At 44.9% G+C, this 14,582-nt stretch overlaps 1 protein-coding gene across 1 annotated transcript in view; it reads left to right on the top strand.

Moving 5' to 3' along the window:
* Positions 1–14,582, top strand: part of CACNA2D2 (calcium voltage-gated channel auxiliary subunit alpha2delta 2) — a gene marked incomplete at its 5' end in the record, with an annotated part of 448,456 nt that overhangs the window by 163,928 nt on the left and 269,946 nt on the right. Inside the window, 4 exons of the mRNA XM_086949852.1 lie at positions 6,876–6,947; positions 7,283–7,354; positions 10,573–10,634; positions 14,259–14,335. Of these exons, the coding sequence (XP_086805978.1) occupies positions 6,876–6,947; positions 7,283–7,354; positions 10,573–10,634; positions 14,259–14,335 (283 nt within the window). The remainder of the gene's footprint in view (positions 1–6,875; positions 6,948–7,282; positions 7,355–10,572; positions 10,635–14,258; positions 14,336–14,582) is intronic.

Below are 14,582 nucleotides of genomic sequence, written 5' to 3'. Positions count from 1 at the left end.
TATGGATGGCGGCGCCCACGTCCGCCCGTACCCACATGGCGCTTGCAGCCAGACCTCCTACTCGACACTCCATTCCGGGAGGAGATGTCCAGGAGAATCATACAATATTTTGAAGACAATAACGACACGACCTCCTCCCCGGGAATCGAGTGGGACGCCTTCAAGGCAGTTGCCCAGGGAGACTGCCTCGGCGTGCAGGCAGGCCTGCGCGGTCAGGTGGAGGGGGATCTGATAAGGGCGGAGGAGGCGCTACTGGATAAAGAGCGGGAGGCGACGGGGGGCGATGATTCCCAGCTGATTTCGGCCAGGGCAGATCACGCTGCTTTGATGGAGCGCCTAAAGAACATTAACTTCGCAGCCCACTCCGCGCGCACTCACAACGCGGGGGACAAACCTGGCAGGCTGCTGTCATGGCTGATACGGCAAGACACGCAATCTGCGTCGGTCCTGTCGATCCGCACGACCCAGGGCGTCGAGGTCTATACCCAGACGCAGATCCATGAGGCGTTCACGACACATTACAAATCCCTGTATAGCACGCGACTGCGGGCCACTGTGGTGGAGATTGCGGACTATCTAACGACTCTACAGCTCCCAACAGCTACTGCTGCCCACCAGACGGAGTTGGGCGCCGCACTCACCGGTGAGGAATTACGGGAAGTGATTTTCTCCCTTTCCAATAGCAAAGCACCGGGCCCTGACGGGCTCCCGGCGGAGTTCTATAAAGCCTACTCGCTGGTGTTAATACCGGAACTGTTGAGAATGTATAAGGTGGCATTGGAAGATGCTGAGCTCCCGGCGTCCCTAAACGAGGCTAACGTGGTCTCTCTGCTGAAACCGGGTAGAGAAACGACCGAACTCGGCTCCTACAGACCATTGGCACTCCTCAACACCGATTACAAAATTTTGGCCGCAACGCTAGCTCGGAGACTTGCACCGTTGGTCCCCACGCTGGTACACGCTGATCAAAATGGCTTTGTGCCCACCCGGAGCACGTCCTACAATCTACGCCGTTTTTTTAAGATCCAACGGCATGCAACCCCCACCTGGCCACGTTCAGGGTGCATCGCGCTCGATCTGGAAAAAGCGTTTGACTCGGTGGAATGGCCGTATCTCCTCCGAGTCCTCGAGAAATGCGACCTAGGCGAAGCCTATATCCAGATGGTGGGGCTCCTCTATCAGGCGCCTGAGGTACGCGTCCGGACTGGGCGGTTGTTCTCTGACAGGATCCGCATTGGGCGGGGTACCAGACAGGGCTGCCCCCTCTCCCCTATGATATTCGCCCTGGCGATGGAGCCACTGGCGGAACTGCTCCGCACCTCCGGCGCCACATGGGGCATCCCACTAGCGGACGGCATACACTCGGTGTCTCTGTATGCCGACGATTTACTACTGTATGTCAGAGACCTTACGTGTATACCCGAGGCAATCACGGACATCTTCCGTACATTCGGAGATATGTCGGGGCTCCACGTTAACTGGGCCAAATCGGTATCCTACGCGTTCAGCAGTGAGATGCCACAATGCGAGGTGCGCATGATGGGGGAGACGCTCCGGTGGCACCCGACAGTATTCAGGTACCTAGGGATCTTAATTTACAGAGACCCCGTGGACCTCCTGGAGGGTAACCTGGTGAGAGCTATATCCTCACTCACGGCCCAGGTCACGTTCTGGAACTCCCTCCCACTAAATGTGCCGGCCAGAGTGGCGCTGACCAAAATGATCATGCTCCCCCGGCTCCTCTACTATTATGCTAACCTGCCAGTGTATGTGCCAGCGCACATATTCAGAGGGCTGGAAACTCTCACCAGGCGCCTCATTTGGAACAAAGGGAGACCCCGGGTAGCATTGAAAACCCTATATGCGGCCACGGACGCTGGAGGCTTAGCGGTCCCCAATCAGGAGCTATATTACCTAGCAGCCCAGCTACAATGGGTCGCTTACTGGCTAAGCGGCAAGAACCTGATGGACACGGCCACGGCCGACACCACTCTGTCCCCCGTACGGGTGCTAACACTCTTCCACCCACTAACGCAGGGACGAAACCCCACACAAGTCCGTGTGGCACTCGCAAAGCGGTGCTTTGCGCGGGCCCTCAGACTCACCATAGGTACACTGCCCTGTGCTCCGAACATACCTCTACTGGGGACTCGTCAAGGCGCTGGCGTACTGTCCTCGACTGAGCTGCGCAGCTGGACTGAGGCGGGCCTAGACGACCTGAGCGGTCTATATAGTGACGGAGAGCTACTGCCCTTCCAGACCCTGGCCACAGATACCGAGCTACCGGTGGGTCAATTCCTGGCACACACCAGACTCCTCCATGAGCTGACGAAGGCCTGGGGTGACATGAGCCAAGAACCGCCCACTCATCTACTCATCCAGTACCTACACGTGATGGGTGATGGGTTTCATATAGTGCACTGGCTGGCACAGGCACTACATACCCATACCCAATTCTCCTCCCAGAGACTGAGGGAGAAGTGGACGACTGACCGAGGCTCAGACTGGACGGACAAACAATGGGCCGCGATACTAGCGGGCGCTAGAAATGTTCCCCGCAACGCACGATTTAAAACCATCCACTATTATATCATTCACCGGGCGTATTTGTCTCCTGACAAACTGAATCGCTATTTTGGACTCACTTCGTCGGCGTGTCCCAGATGCGGCCTCCTAGACTCAGACTTCCTACACGCACTCTGGAACTGCGCCCACCTCGCCTCGTACTGGTCAGCGGTCACTGCCGCACTGACGGCGGCTACAGGCGAAACTCTCCCCAGGACGTGGGAAGTATGCCTACTGGGACTCTACAAGAGAACCAAGCAGACCAAGCTGCGGGCGCGCTTTTGGGACTTAGGCCTCATCACGGCTAAGCGCCTCATTACGAAACGGTGGAAAAACGCCACTCCACCGCGCCCTGCGGACTGGCGTCGCTCTTTTGGTAACTGGGCCTGTGCGGAGAGTGTGTCACTACACAGAGAGGAGACTGCTGGCCTGCGGAAATACCCGATCGCCCAAGATTGGGACGCTGCCCTGATCGCGTACCATCGGACGTGCGCCCAGGCCGGTATTGAATGCCACCTCGACGCGGACTAGAAGGGGCCCAGTTACTTGCTGCCCATGTAGGACACGGAATTTGCCCCCCCCCCCCCACTGCCGCCCCCCCCCTCCTTCCCCCCCCCTCTGCCTGCCCCGACTGCTGAGATCTTGCACTATGAGAGCTATCCCCTGCCTCTCCCCGCCGCTGCCCTCCCCCCCCCTGCTTCCCCCCCCCTCCTCCGCCCTGCAGCCGTGGCGACACCACATCCTCACCCACCCTCGCCCCTGCGCAGCCCATTCAGGGTACACCACACATAGCTAGGGATCTAGACACATTACCACACACTCGTATATTAGTCCAACAGTTGTTGAGATGTTTCTCCCTCCCCCACTTCTTTTATTTCCCAGTTATATCTTTTGGTTGACGCAGAGACTGTTGACAAACAGGGAACACAATTCAATACAAGGACTGTTGGATTTCCTGAACACCCTGATCCTTGCGCAGTGCCGCAAGCCGCGAGCATTGCGGCACGAGACATTTCCTAGCACCGCTACTTGTGAATTAATGCATTTCCACTGGCTACTGTTTACTTTCACTTGTATATAATTGACATGTCATTATGTGCCGATAGCCAAGTACCGTTTGCAGTAATGATTCATTGTTATGACACTGTGTAACTACTGCTTAACTCATCTGTGAAACTAAATAAAGTTTGGGACCATTGATCTTAAAAAAAAAAAAAAATTGTGACCAATTGATATGTTTCTAAACACTGGGTTTCCTGTATGTGTCTTAGCAGATCTCCTGTATCCTGTAGATACAATGTTAGTTTCCTTGCATGTGGTAGTACGTACACATCCAAGTAGTTTGCCATGTTTTCCAGTAGTGCTCCCTTCGCCGATATTATCGGTCTGCCTGGTGGTCTAGTGGGATGTTTATGAATTTTCGGGAGAAAATAAATTGTTGCCATCCTGGGGTGGTCTAGCTTCAGATATTTGACTTCATCTTCATCCAGGAGGTTGTTCCTCATCCACGTTGTCAGTTTTACATCAAGTTCTTGTTTCCACCTCATGGTTGGACTTTAATTACATTTTTCATAATACTCCTTATTTCTCAATTGGGAGTATGCTATTTTCATTTCAATAGTGTCATCTCTTTTGAGGCTTCACAATGATTTTCTCACCTTGAAAGTTAAATTATCTTTTCTTTTTTGAAATTGAGTTGGTAACGATCTTTTAAAACTGACTCATGGAAAATATCGACTTTGTTGCCCTGTGGTAGTTGTGGATAGCATTTTGATTGAGTCTTTTTGCCACTTGTACCTGCTCCTTTTTGCGGGTAATATGTATTCAGTTCTCTTGTTTTATAGTTTGGATTTTCGTCTAATTCCATTAGCATTACGAAGCTGTTCTATTCTTTCGCTGCCAGTTCCATGCTTGGTCCCTTAATCTTTTTAGTATGCTCTGACATCTCTGGATTCTCTGCAAAGATTTTGGCCAATTTTATTTTTCGAACATATTTATAAAGATCTATTCGTAATTGGGCCAGATCAATATTGTTGGTTGGGCAAAAATTGAGGCCTCGTTTCAGTATATTAACTTCCATTTCCGTCAACGTTTGTCTTGAAAGATTAATTACTTCTAGTTCCTATAAGGGGTTTTCAATGAGGGGTCTTATTTCCATTTCTGCCTCATGATCTATGTCACTGTTCCCACTCTTTTTGGATTTGTTATTTCGCTTCCCTCTTTTTGTGGGTTTGGTCTGGCGTATCCTCGTCCTCTGCCTCTTCTGCGATTGGCACCCAGTGGGGTTCCCATGTTCTTTTCCCAAGTTTTCTGCTAGAGAGCCAATCACATTTTGCCTAAAAAGGAGCATTTCGGGCGTCCCTCACTTTGTTCTACCTCTCCCTCACTTGTGTCTGTGGAAGTCAGTGATGACAAACTACCTGTTGTACCTGTTGCCAGATCTATTTTTTTGTTGTTGCTTTAATCGATCGAATTTTCTTGTATACTTGAAAATGCGACCGTCCAGATAATCTTCTTTGTTGCATTGGAACTTTGATTGTTTTCTCGTTTTTACAATTTCTTCGTGCTTTTCAATGTGATGTTCTAGCTCTTCTTTAAATTTAATCTGTTCTGAGTTAAGCTCCACTGTAGCTAGGTCTTTCTCCAGCTCCTTTAACTGTAGTGTTGTTTTTTCCAGGGCTATTTCAATATGTTTTATTAATATTTCCATGACTCTCAATGAGGACTTTAAAATGAATTCTCCTCATTCATTTAATAAATCATTGCTCATTTCAACATGAAGTAGTTCAAAAGGTCCGGATGTAAAAAACAAGTTGAGAACATGGGAGAAACTTTCCCAAAAAGAAATAAATAAATGGTGGAAGGTCGGTTTGCTGAAAAAATATTTGGAAGTGAAACGTGTACCCCCAGGGTTGCGCATAAACCTAATGCCAAACCACCAAGAAACAAGCAAAGTAACCATTAGTCTAACCTCTAATACTCATACGGTTTATCAGCCTTTAATTATGGTATTGGCTGAATGATTACTATTTTTTCTCACCGCCTTATGCCAAGAACTATATTATCCCTGCATAAATTTAGACATCTCCCAGGTCTGCAGTTGTATATCATCACTCCAGCATTTACCATATCCAAGTTGTCTGTGTACCTACTTCTCCCAATTTCTTAGTTCTCTGTATTCCTTTCTCACCAGTGATTCTCGATGGAGAGGTAAGGGGGAGTCACTGTCCAGATTCCTGTACCTGAATCACAATGACAAGTGACGCATAGGCATGACTAATGTCACCCCGCTGATGAAATAATATGGCGATCTTGCACACTCTTTTATCTTTTATTACCATTCAGAAAATTAGTTTTGTATGCCATAAGCCTTTCACATACACCTTTTTTTTAGTGCCGTCATGTTCAGCATACAATTTGTCCTGATTTCCATATAAATGCACATACCACATGTAATATGTCACCCCCAATAGTTATGCTTGTTAGAATAGTTTCAAATTTGGCTATGTACAGAAAACTACACAAGGGTAAACCAAACAATCTGTGTATTATTTCACATAAATTACAAATATTACTCGTGGAAATATCAATGATATTCAGGTTCCTCATTATTTGCACTATGTTTCAATTGCCTCTAGAATTCAACTTAAATCCAGGGCACCATATTTTATTTGATTGAGATTTGTGTAGATCTTTATGCTGTTCCTATACATCCACTTTGCATAGATTAACAGGGGTTACTTTGCCATGTGCCAAACTGCTTTTTCAGTGCTGCACTCAGAAAAAATGGTGACGCAAAAATCCATTAGTATGGAATACTTGATTAATGCAGACCTTTGTGTAATTCAACAGTTCTTTTCCTCACCCAAACACCTACTCTAATATTGAGTAAATGGGGACATCAGTTTTATCTATATTGGAATTACTGTGCTGCAAAAGTCGTGCTAACTGGATAGATTATGTTGGACTATTATGCAGTATTTATTTATTGTTTCAGAAATGCAGCATTTTTTAACAAATGTTAACATTTCAGGATTTCTTCTAGTGCAAATCAAAGATTTAATTGAGGCTGTAGAAAGATGAATTTCTATTAAACTTTTAAAGTTTAGGAGAATATTTGTGACCTGTCAGGTAGAGTTCCATACAGAAGTTCTTTTGCACAGGGTACATTTTTGACCTAGTAAACAATTTTTGCCAGCATGTAGCATGATACCAATGGATCATAAAATTCATTCAATGAAGGGCAGGTTCTATGAAGGGTAGTTTCACCCTTAATGTCCTTTTATGTTGACATATTTTCTGTATTTCAGATCATCAACTTCCAAGAGCCTGTGACATTAGACTTTCTGGATGCAGAACTTGAGGATGACAATAAGGAAGAAGTAAGGAGCTGATAGAAAGGAGCTTTTAGGAGACTGTGTATTCGTTATGACAGTGATATTTTGATGTAAGACAAGACGTGTGTCGATCTCCAAATCCTAAGGAGCAGGACAACAATTTGAGGTTTCCAGGAGTCCATGTGATGTTGATGCTATTAAGCAAAGGCATTTGTGGGGCTCAGGTTTGAGATATAATTTTTTTAATGGGTGGGGTACTGACAGTTTTGCCTACAGTTGACTTGCTATAAACTCAGAGAGACTGGTTGGGTCCTGTGTCTGTATTTTCTTGTAGTAATTTGGGTTGGATGCAATGATTTCCTGTTTCTTGTCTTTCTTAGATCCGAAGAAGTATGATAGATGGACTAGAAGGACAGAAGGTCATCAAAACACTCATCAAATCTGTAGATGAGGTTCGTGCACATTGTGGTGATAAAAAAGGAGGGTATGGTTGAAATCTGGACTGGGGAATTTGGAGTAAGAAATGGGTTGGGCAAACATTGTAAGATGGATGTGAAATTTGCAGAGAAGCATGGATAATAACAGAGAATATTGTAAAAAAGAGGTAAAGAAAAAATAAGTCAAAACAAATCTGTTTGGGGTGGATCCAGTGGCTCTAGGAGTAGGTTGTGTGTGAACGTGACAGAAGAAAAGTGCAGTCAAAGAGTATCAGTTAATGGAGAGGGAAAATGGTCGCATACATAGAGAGGGAATAAAATGAGGAAAATATTGGTAGTGGTGAGAAGTATACCACAAATTGAGAATTAATTATGGCTGAGATAATGTGGTGATGTAAAGGAGAATTATGGATGTGATCAAAGAGGATTGTGTTAGGAAAAGGTAAGTGACGTTGGCCTAGATGTATGAAATTTCCATTCATAGAAACTGGTCGCAGGTTGTGCATAAACGTTTTTGTGAATGGAAAGAAATGTTGTGGATTCACCTATGTACTAATACATCAGTTCACAAAATTCCAAATTGTGGCGGGTCACAATCTGACATACCTGATAAATATTCATGTGTTAGTTCACCAATTGTGGCTCACTGCTATTGGATTCTATAACTAGGATAGTGGTCTGATGGGATTAGCAGACCACCGTGTCTGTATTCACATTTAAATTAAGCAAACTTTTTGTATTTAAATGCAGCCAATTTTCCTTATAGGAAACAGGACTGCCTTTAAAAGGCAGTGTATTTATTATTTGTTTTTAAGTTTGTTTGAGAGATGGCAGTGGTTTCTTTGACCATTGCCTACTACCTAACAAACTTTTTAATATTCACAAGGGGGAAGGTGTTCCAAGAACTCCTTCACTTTTGTGGACATGTTATCACCCCAACTAAAGAATTAGTAACTTTTCAATGTTTTGTGACTGGATTTCAGTTGCAAATTGTTGATACATCCCACAGAGAATCTCAATCTGCAAGTAAAACTCTAAGCACACTCCTTCCAAATGGCTATTGTTTATGGTTTTCTAAACCCCTTTTATGATTCAGTAACCTGTCACCAAATCACAACATTATCTTAGTAAATGTAATAAATCCATTTAGTGGTTGCAAACCCTGTGATGTAGCCAGTTGTAGGATTTTTGATTGCTAAATGGCTTAGTACATCTGGCCTTTTGAGGGTAATTGGTCTAGGGACAGGTTAAGAATGAAGTAATGGAGTGATGAGTTAAGATGAGAAAGAAATTAAATTGAATAGAAATGTTTTTTTTTTAACTTTTGAAGCTAGGATAGGCAATGATGTGGACTAGAAGTGTAGTTGAATGTGTAGAGAAAAACATGGGCAAAGGTATTGTCATATGGTTCATACTATTACAGTAAACTGTGCATTTGGGCAACATAAACATCATAACTGTGCAAGACTGAGTCCGTGCACACCATCAGGATATGTTGTACCTAGTCCAGAGCTGTCTATCGATCAATCGAATACCCTCCTTTTACTTGGGGTTTCATTAGCAATATGATTTTTTGTTCTTATCCTGGTTTGATCAGTTCTAGCCAGTGGATTCTTTTGATGTCTGGAGCAGTTACGGTTTAACTTCTAGTTTGACTTGTAGGGTTGTGCATCAAGAAAATTCTGAAACAAGTAACTGGCAGATGCATCAATGTAGCCTTTTGCTATTCCTAAATAGCGATTTTTATGGAATCGCTATTTAGGAATAGCAAAAGCCTATGCATGTAGGAATCGCTATAAAATAGCGATTCCTTAACATTCCTTAATTGCTACTCGCAAATTGCAAGTTGCAATTAAGGAATGCTGTCCCATTCATTCCTATGGGCCTACATGCCCATAGGAATGTATTGGAGATTGCATGAGCAATTTTCGAGTACCAGTAGATACTCGCAAATTGCTCATGCAATTTCAAGGGTGCAAGGGTGTCAAAATGACACCCTGTTGCACCCCTGATAATGATCTTTGCACATATGTTGCACACACACATGCCCTAAGGGCATGTGTGTGCGCAACATGAAACTTTGAAAAATGCACAAAAGTGCTTTTTTCAAAGTTTTAGCAAATTACCATGAAGTCCAACTTCATGGTAATTTGCTCCCCCTATTAGCGAATTCGCTATTTTTTTTACTTTCATGCATTGCATTTAAGGAATCTCAATTTGGGATTCCTTAAATGCAAGAGCAATTTAAAGAATCTCAATTTAGAGATTCCTTAAATTGCGATTTTAGCATTTGGGATGATGCATCCCAAATGGAAAAATACCGGGAGCAAAGGGGCAGATTCTCAGAATCTGGCCGTTTGCTCCCGGTATTTTTGCATTTGGGATGCATCATCCCAAATGCAGAAATCGCAATTTAAGGAATCTCTAAATAGCGATTCCTTAAATTGCTCTTGCATTTAAGGAATCCCCAAATTGAGATTCCTTAAATGCAATGCATGAAACCCAAAAAAATAGCGATTGAACTTCGTGGTAATTTGCTAAAACTTTGAAAAATGCACTTTTGTGCATTTTTCAAAGTTACATGTTGCGCACACACATGCCCTTAGGGCATGTGTGTGTGTAACATTTGTGCACAGGTCCATTTCAGGGGTGCAACACAGTGTCCTTTGGACACCCTGGCACCCTTGAAATAGCGGAACATTAGCGATTTGGTAATAGCTAATCGCTAATAAGGAATGGCTTTCCCATTCATTCCTATGTTCTGAATGGGAATGAAGGAATGATGGGAAAGCCATTCCTTATTAGCGATTAGCTATTACCGAATTGCAAATAAAGAATCTGTAGGAATCGCTAATAACATTGCGATTCCTACATGCATCCCGTTTTGCGAGTCTTTAATAGCGATTCCTTAAAATTCGCTATTAAGGACTCGCAAAACATAAATTTGATGCATCTGCCAGAATGTCAATTATTCGCTACACTTGTAGTGTTTGGTGTTGGACCTGCTTTAATGTTGATAGATGTGATCCATTTTGCCATGATGGGCTGTGTGTTCTTGGTCTACTTACATTACTCTGAGAGGGCGAATGCTGCCATTTGTATTCTAGGTCTGTGACGTGTTCTCTAGTAAGGTTCATCCTAGCATTGGTGCTTTTATGTCAAGCTTGCAGTTTTTCCTCATAATGAAGATACTTCCTTTAAAACTTACATCCATGTCTGTTTATATATTCTAGAGGTACATTGATGAAGCGATCCGAATATACACATGGGCACCAATAAAAAGTACCAATTACAGGTAAGTAGCAGTGCAATGCAGCCTAAATGTAGGGCTGATACTGCATGGTGGCTAGAAGATATAAGGAATATGCATGGGGTGTTGAGAAAATCAAATCCAGAGAGTATAATAGTGTGGGTTGGAAATTAAGACTTTAAGGTTGGATGTGGGAGTTGTACTCATCTGGAATCGGAGCAATAGCAAATTGCCTACCAGACAGGTGGGATACTCCAGAGACTCAATAAAATTGTAAGCTGGTGTGAAATTAAACCTAAGTAAACTAGTACTGAATATTCTGGGAAACAGTGTTTACAACGCTGTCTCCACAACACAATGCCATTACAATGCGGTTGTTACAACCAACGTGTTGTTAGTATGCAATACCATTACAGCGCAAGTTATTACAATGACTTGCTGTAGCGGGCGCACTAGTATTGGATTTAAAATCCAACACTTTTCCTGCTGTTGCGCAAACTGGAGTAGTAATAGTAAATAATACTATTCCTTTGTCCAGCGCACTCCCGACAGCAAGTCGTACTAAAAACGCGGTTGTTGTAATGGCGCTGTAACGGCTTGGGATCAAATCGCATGCATTGTAAGGAGCTATCAGTATTTGTGCTGGATAGCTACTGAAGGCTGTCTGATTTCTTCTTTTTCTAATGCTTTTTCACATCCAAATCTAAAGGTAGTCATGATGTGAGAAGCCAGCATGACTACAAATCCTGGATCTATTACTGTCTTTCAAACTTTTGAACTCATACCACCATTTCTCTAGTTGGGCTCCCTTGTCTTTGGTTCTTGTTTGGGAAAGCTTGACTATGGGCACTTTGGGGTACCCTGTAACATTTTAACTCCAGATTCTGCCTCTGTAGACTTTCATCCCATAGCCCTCAATCCTTGGTTTGCACTCAGGATATCAGGACTCTGTTTTGGAATCCTGGGGTGTTTGGGCCCTCGAATCAACCTAATGTCACAGCAGACCATGGACTACAGCTTCAAGACTCAAGACATTAAACTTGGACACTAATTGTGCTATGTTTAACTCTGGGGCATGGCTTTATTGCTACTTTCAGAGATCTGAGATCTATTTCATCCCATTATTTCTCATCATAAGAGTGATGTAGTGCAAAAGGCTGGGAAAGCGCTCTGACACCCGCAAGGGTCTTGTTCGCACTATACAAAACTGTTTAAATAAATAAATAAATATTGATAGATACCTGCCTTTGAACTCGATGCTGCAGGCTGCAGAGCTCTGATCTGCTGGACTTGGATGCCATGGTTGTTGCATTTGACTTTAGAACCCTCAATGTGGGACCTTAATCCCTACCTTCAAGCCAGACAAGGTTTGCTGGAACTTTGTAGTCTTTCTAGCTGGTGCAGAGTTCACCAGAGGATCCACGTGTATTTGCTCCAGACAGTGGCTTCAGTCCCCTCAATAAATTTATGTTCACCTTGATCCTGATATTGACACTCTAGTCTAAGGCTCATGGAACATACCACACCTCTACCCTCATGACTTTGAACTCAATTCACGTCTCATCATTAATTTGCTGTGACTTGGACTCAGTTACTCTTGGTCTTTTTTTACTTTCACCAGCCACATGGGCATTGACTACAAATACAGTCAAACCTTTGCTTAGAGTCATTGCCATGCCTTCATCTTGGCAGGCTCCTATCTGGGGAGCAAATATAAAGAACAGGGGAAAGCGTAAAAATGTGCTCGACCCTCTGCCTCCAAAAATTTGGAAAAGCTCTGGAACAGAACTTTTTGGCATCCTGCGCCAAATATGCAACCAGTCTCTGCAATGTGGCTACGTCCCAACCCCGTGGAAACAGGCGCTTGTAACTCCGCTCTTGAAGAAACCCTCCCTGAGCCCAGATTGTCTTTCTAACTATCGACCCATCTCCCTACTGCCTTTCCCTGTGAAAGTAGTGGAACGATGGGTCAGTTCCTGCCTTTCCATTCATCTTGAGCAGAACAATCTTTTAGACGATCTCCAGTTTGGTTTCCGCCCTGCCCACGGCACCGAAACTGCGGTTTTAACAGCCATGGAGGATCTTCGCATGCGTGCAGACAGGGGCCAGCCAGTAGCATTGATACTGCTGGACCTGTCTGCCGCATTCGATACGGTCAACCATAGGACGTTGTTGCTGAGACTCAGGGAAGCTGGTGTGGAAGGCACAGCTTTGCTTTGGTTTCACTCTTACCTGCAGGACAGGAGACAGGCTGTCTCCCTCCCCCCATTCCAATCCGCCTTCTCACCTGTGCCACAGGGAGTCCCCCAGGGATCTTCCATTAGTCCCATCCTTTTTAATGTGTACCTTAAACCACTGATCACATTAATTAAGTCATTCGGGTTAAAAACAATTAATTACGCAGACGACACTCAGCTCATTCTCTCCTGGGAAGGAGAAGACTCCATCTCTCTGACCTCCTTCCATGAGTGTCTTAGAGAAACGGCTGGATGGCTCCATAGGAACTCTCTTCAATTTAACGCCTCCAAAACAGAGGTTCTGTTCTGTGCTGGCACCACTCTATCTTGCCAGTTCCCGATTGACTTTTGGCCTCCTGAGACAAGGGAGAAACCTAAACCTGTCTCTTCGGTCCGCAACCTGGGGGTCATGCTCAATAACAAGCTGAGTATGGAAACCCAGGTTGCAAAAACAGTGGGGATCTGCACGGCTTTGCTACGCTCCCTGCGAAAAATTATGCCACTTCTCCCTGCACAAGCCCGGGCGTTGGTAGTCAGGTGTACGATTCTGAGTCGCCTTGACTACTGCAACGCCCTGCTCCTTGAGTCCCCTGTCACGTTACTGGACCGGCTGCAGCGAATTCAATCAGCCACGGCCAAGCTGGCTCTTGGCTGGTCTAGAAGGTCGTCGGCCACAGCGGCATTGGCCGAACTGCACTGGCTACCCCTAAAGCAGCGGGTGGCTTTCAAGTCCCTTTGCATTGTATTCAGGGCTCTGCATGGACTCGGGCCCAGGCCCTTGCAAGCCCTGTTTCAGTGGTATACTCCCGCCAGAGATCTGCGATCATCCTCGGCGTATCTGGTAAGGGTGCCCAGATACAATAAAGCCAGAACTGGGGGTAGATCCTTTAGGATCGCAGCCGCCAAATTATGGAACAGCTTGCCCATTGACATACGCCAGATCCCTCAACTTCTTCCATTTAGGAAGCGCATCAAGACCTGGCTCTTCCCTTAGACCTCCCCGCCTCTACATACCTCGGTCTCTTCCTCAGTAAAGTATTCTCCAGCGCCAGGAAGCCTGCAAGGTATCAGCTGCGCTATATAAATAATTAAAATAAAAAATAATAAAATGCTCTGTTACATAAATGTAGTTAATATTATTGTACTCTTCATCTTTCTTTGATTCTCCTCTTAGATTTCTCTCAGTCCTATTCTTCCTTTTGACTTTTTTCCACCTTGTGTGCCTCGTCCTGCTTGACTAAAGCATTTATATTTCTCATACCTTTATTGTATTTGGTTTTATTCTCATTGTTTTACCTTTCCTCATGCATGTTTTTTTCTATTACCTTCATCTCCTCCCTCCATACTCCATTACTTCCATGCACTGGCTGTACCTCACTGCTATCCCTTGAAATCAGTACATTTCTCTAACTCCCCTTTTCTCTTTCTGCAGTGTGGGCCTGGTCTTGCCTCTCTACAGTGCTTTCTACCTACGCGCAAACTTGAGTGACCAAATCCTCCAAGTACAGTGTAAGTGACCACTTCTGTTGCCACTCAGATCACCTGCCCTGGATCCCGCCTTCAGCCCTATGAAAGACCATGACTTCTGTGTAGCACGGTGACATGTTACCGTCCTCGCATGAACCATAAGCTCTTGGGTAGGGAGGTGGGTGGGAAGGGCTTTTCATTCCAGGGGAGCTGCGCCGTCCAGGCTATCAGCTCTCCTCTGTGTCATTGATCTGGGAGTGCTGTCATGGAACCTGTGGCAGCATTGCTC

The sequence above is a fragment of the Lissotriton vulgaris genome, unplaced genomic scaffold (assembly GCF_964263255.1).
Source record: "Lissotriton vulgaris unplaced genomic scaffold, aLisVul1.2 SCAFFOLD_2047, whole genome shotgun sequence".
Lineage (NCBI taxonomy): Eukaryota > Metazoa > Chordata > Amphibia > Caudata > Salamandridae > Lissotriton > Lissotriton vulgaris.
This window is presented reverse-complemented; position numbering and strand designations above follow the sequence as displayed.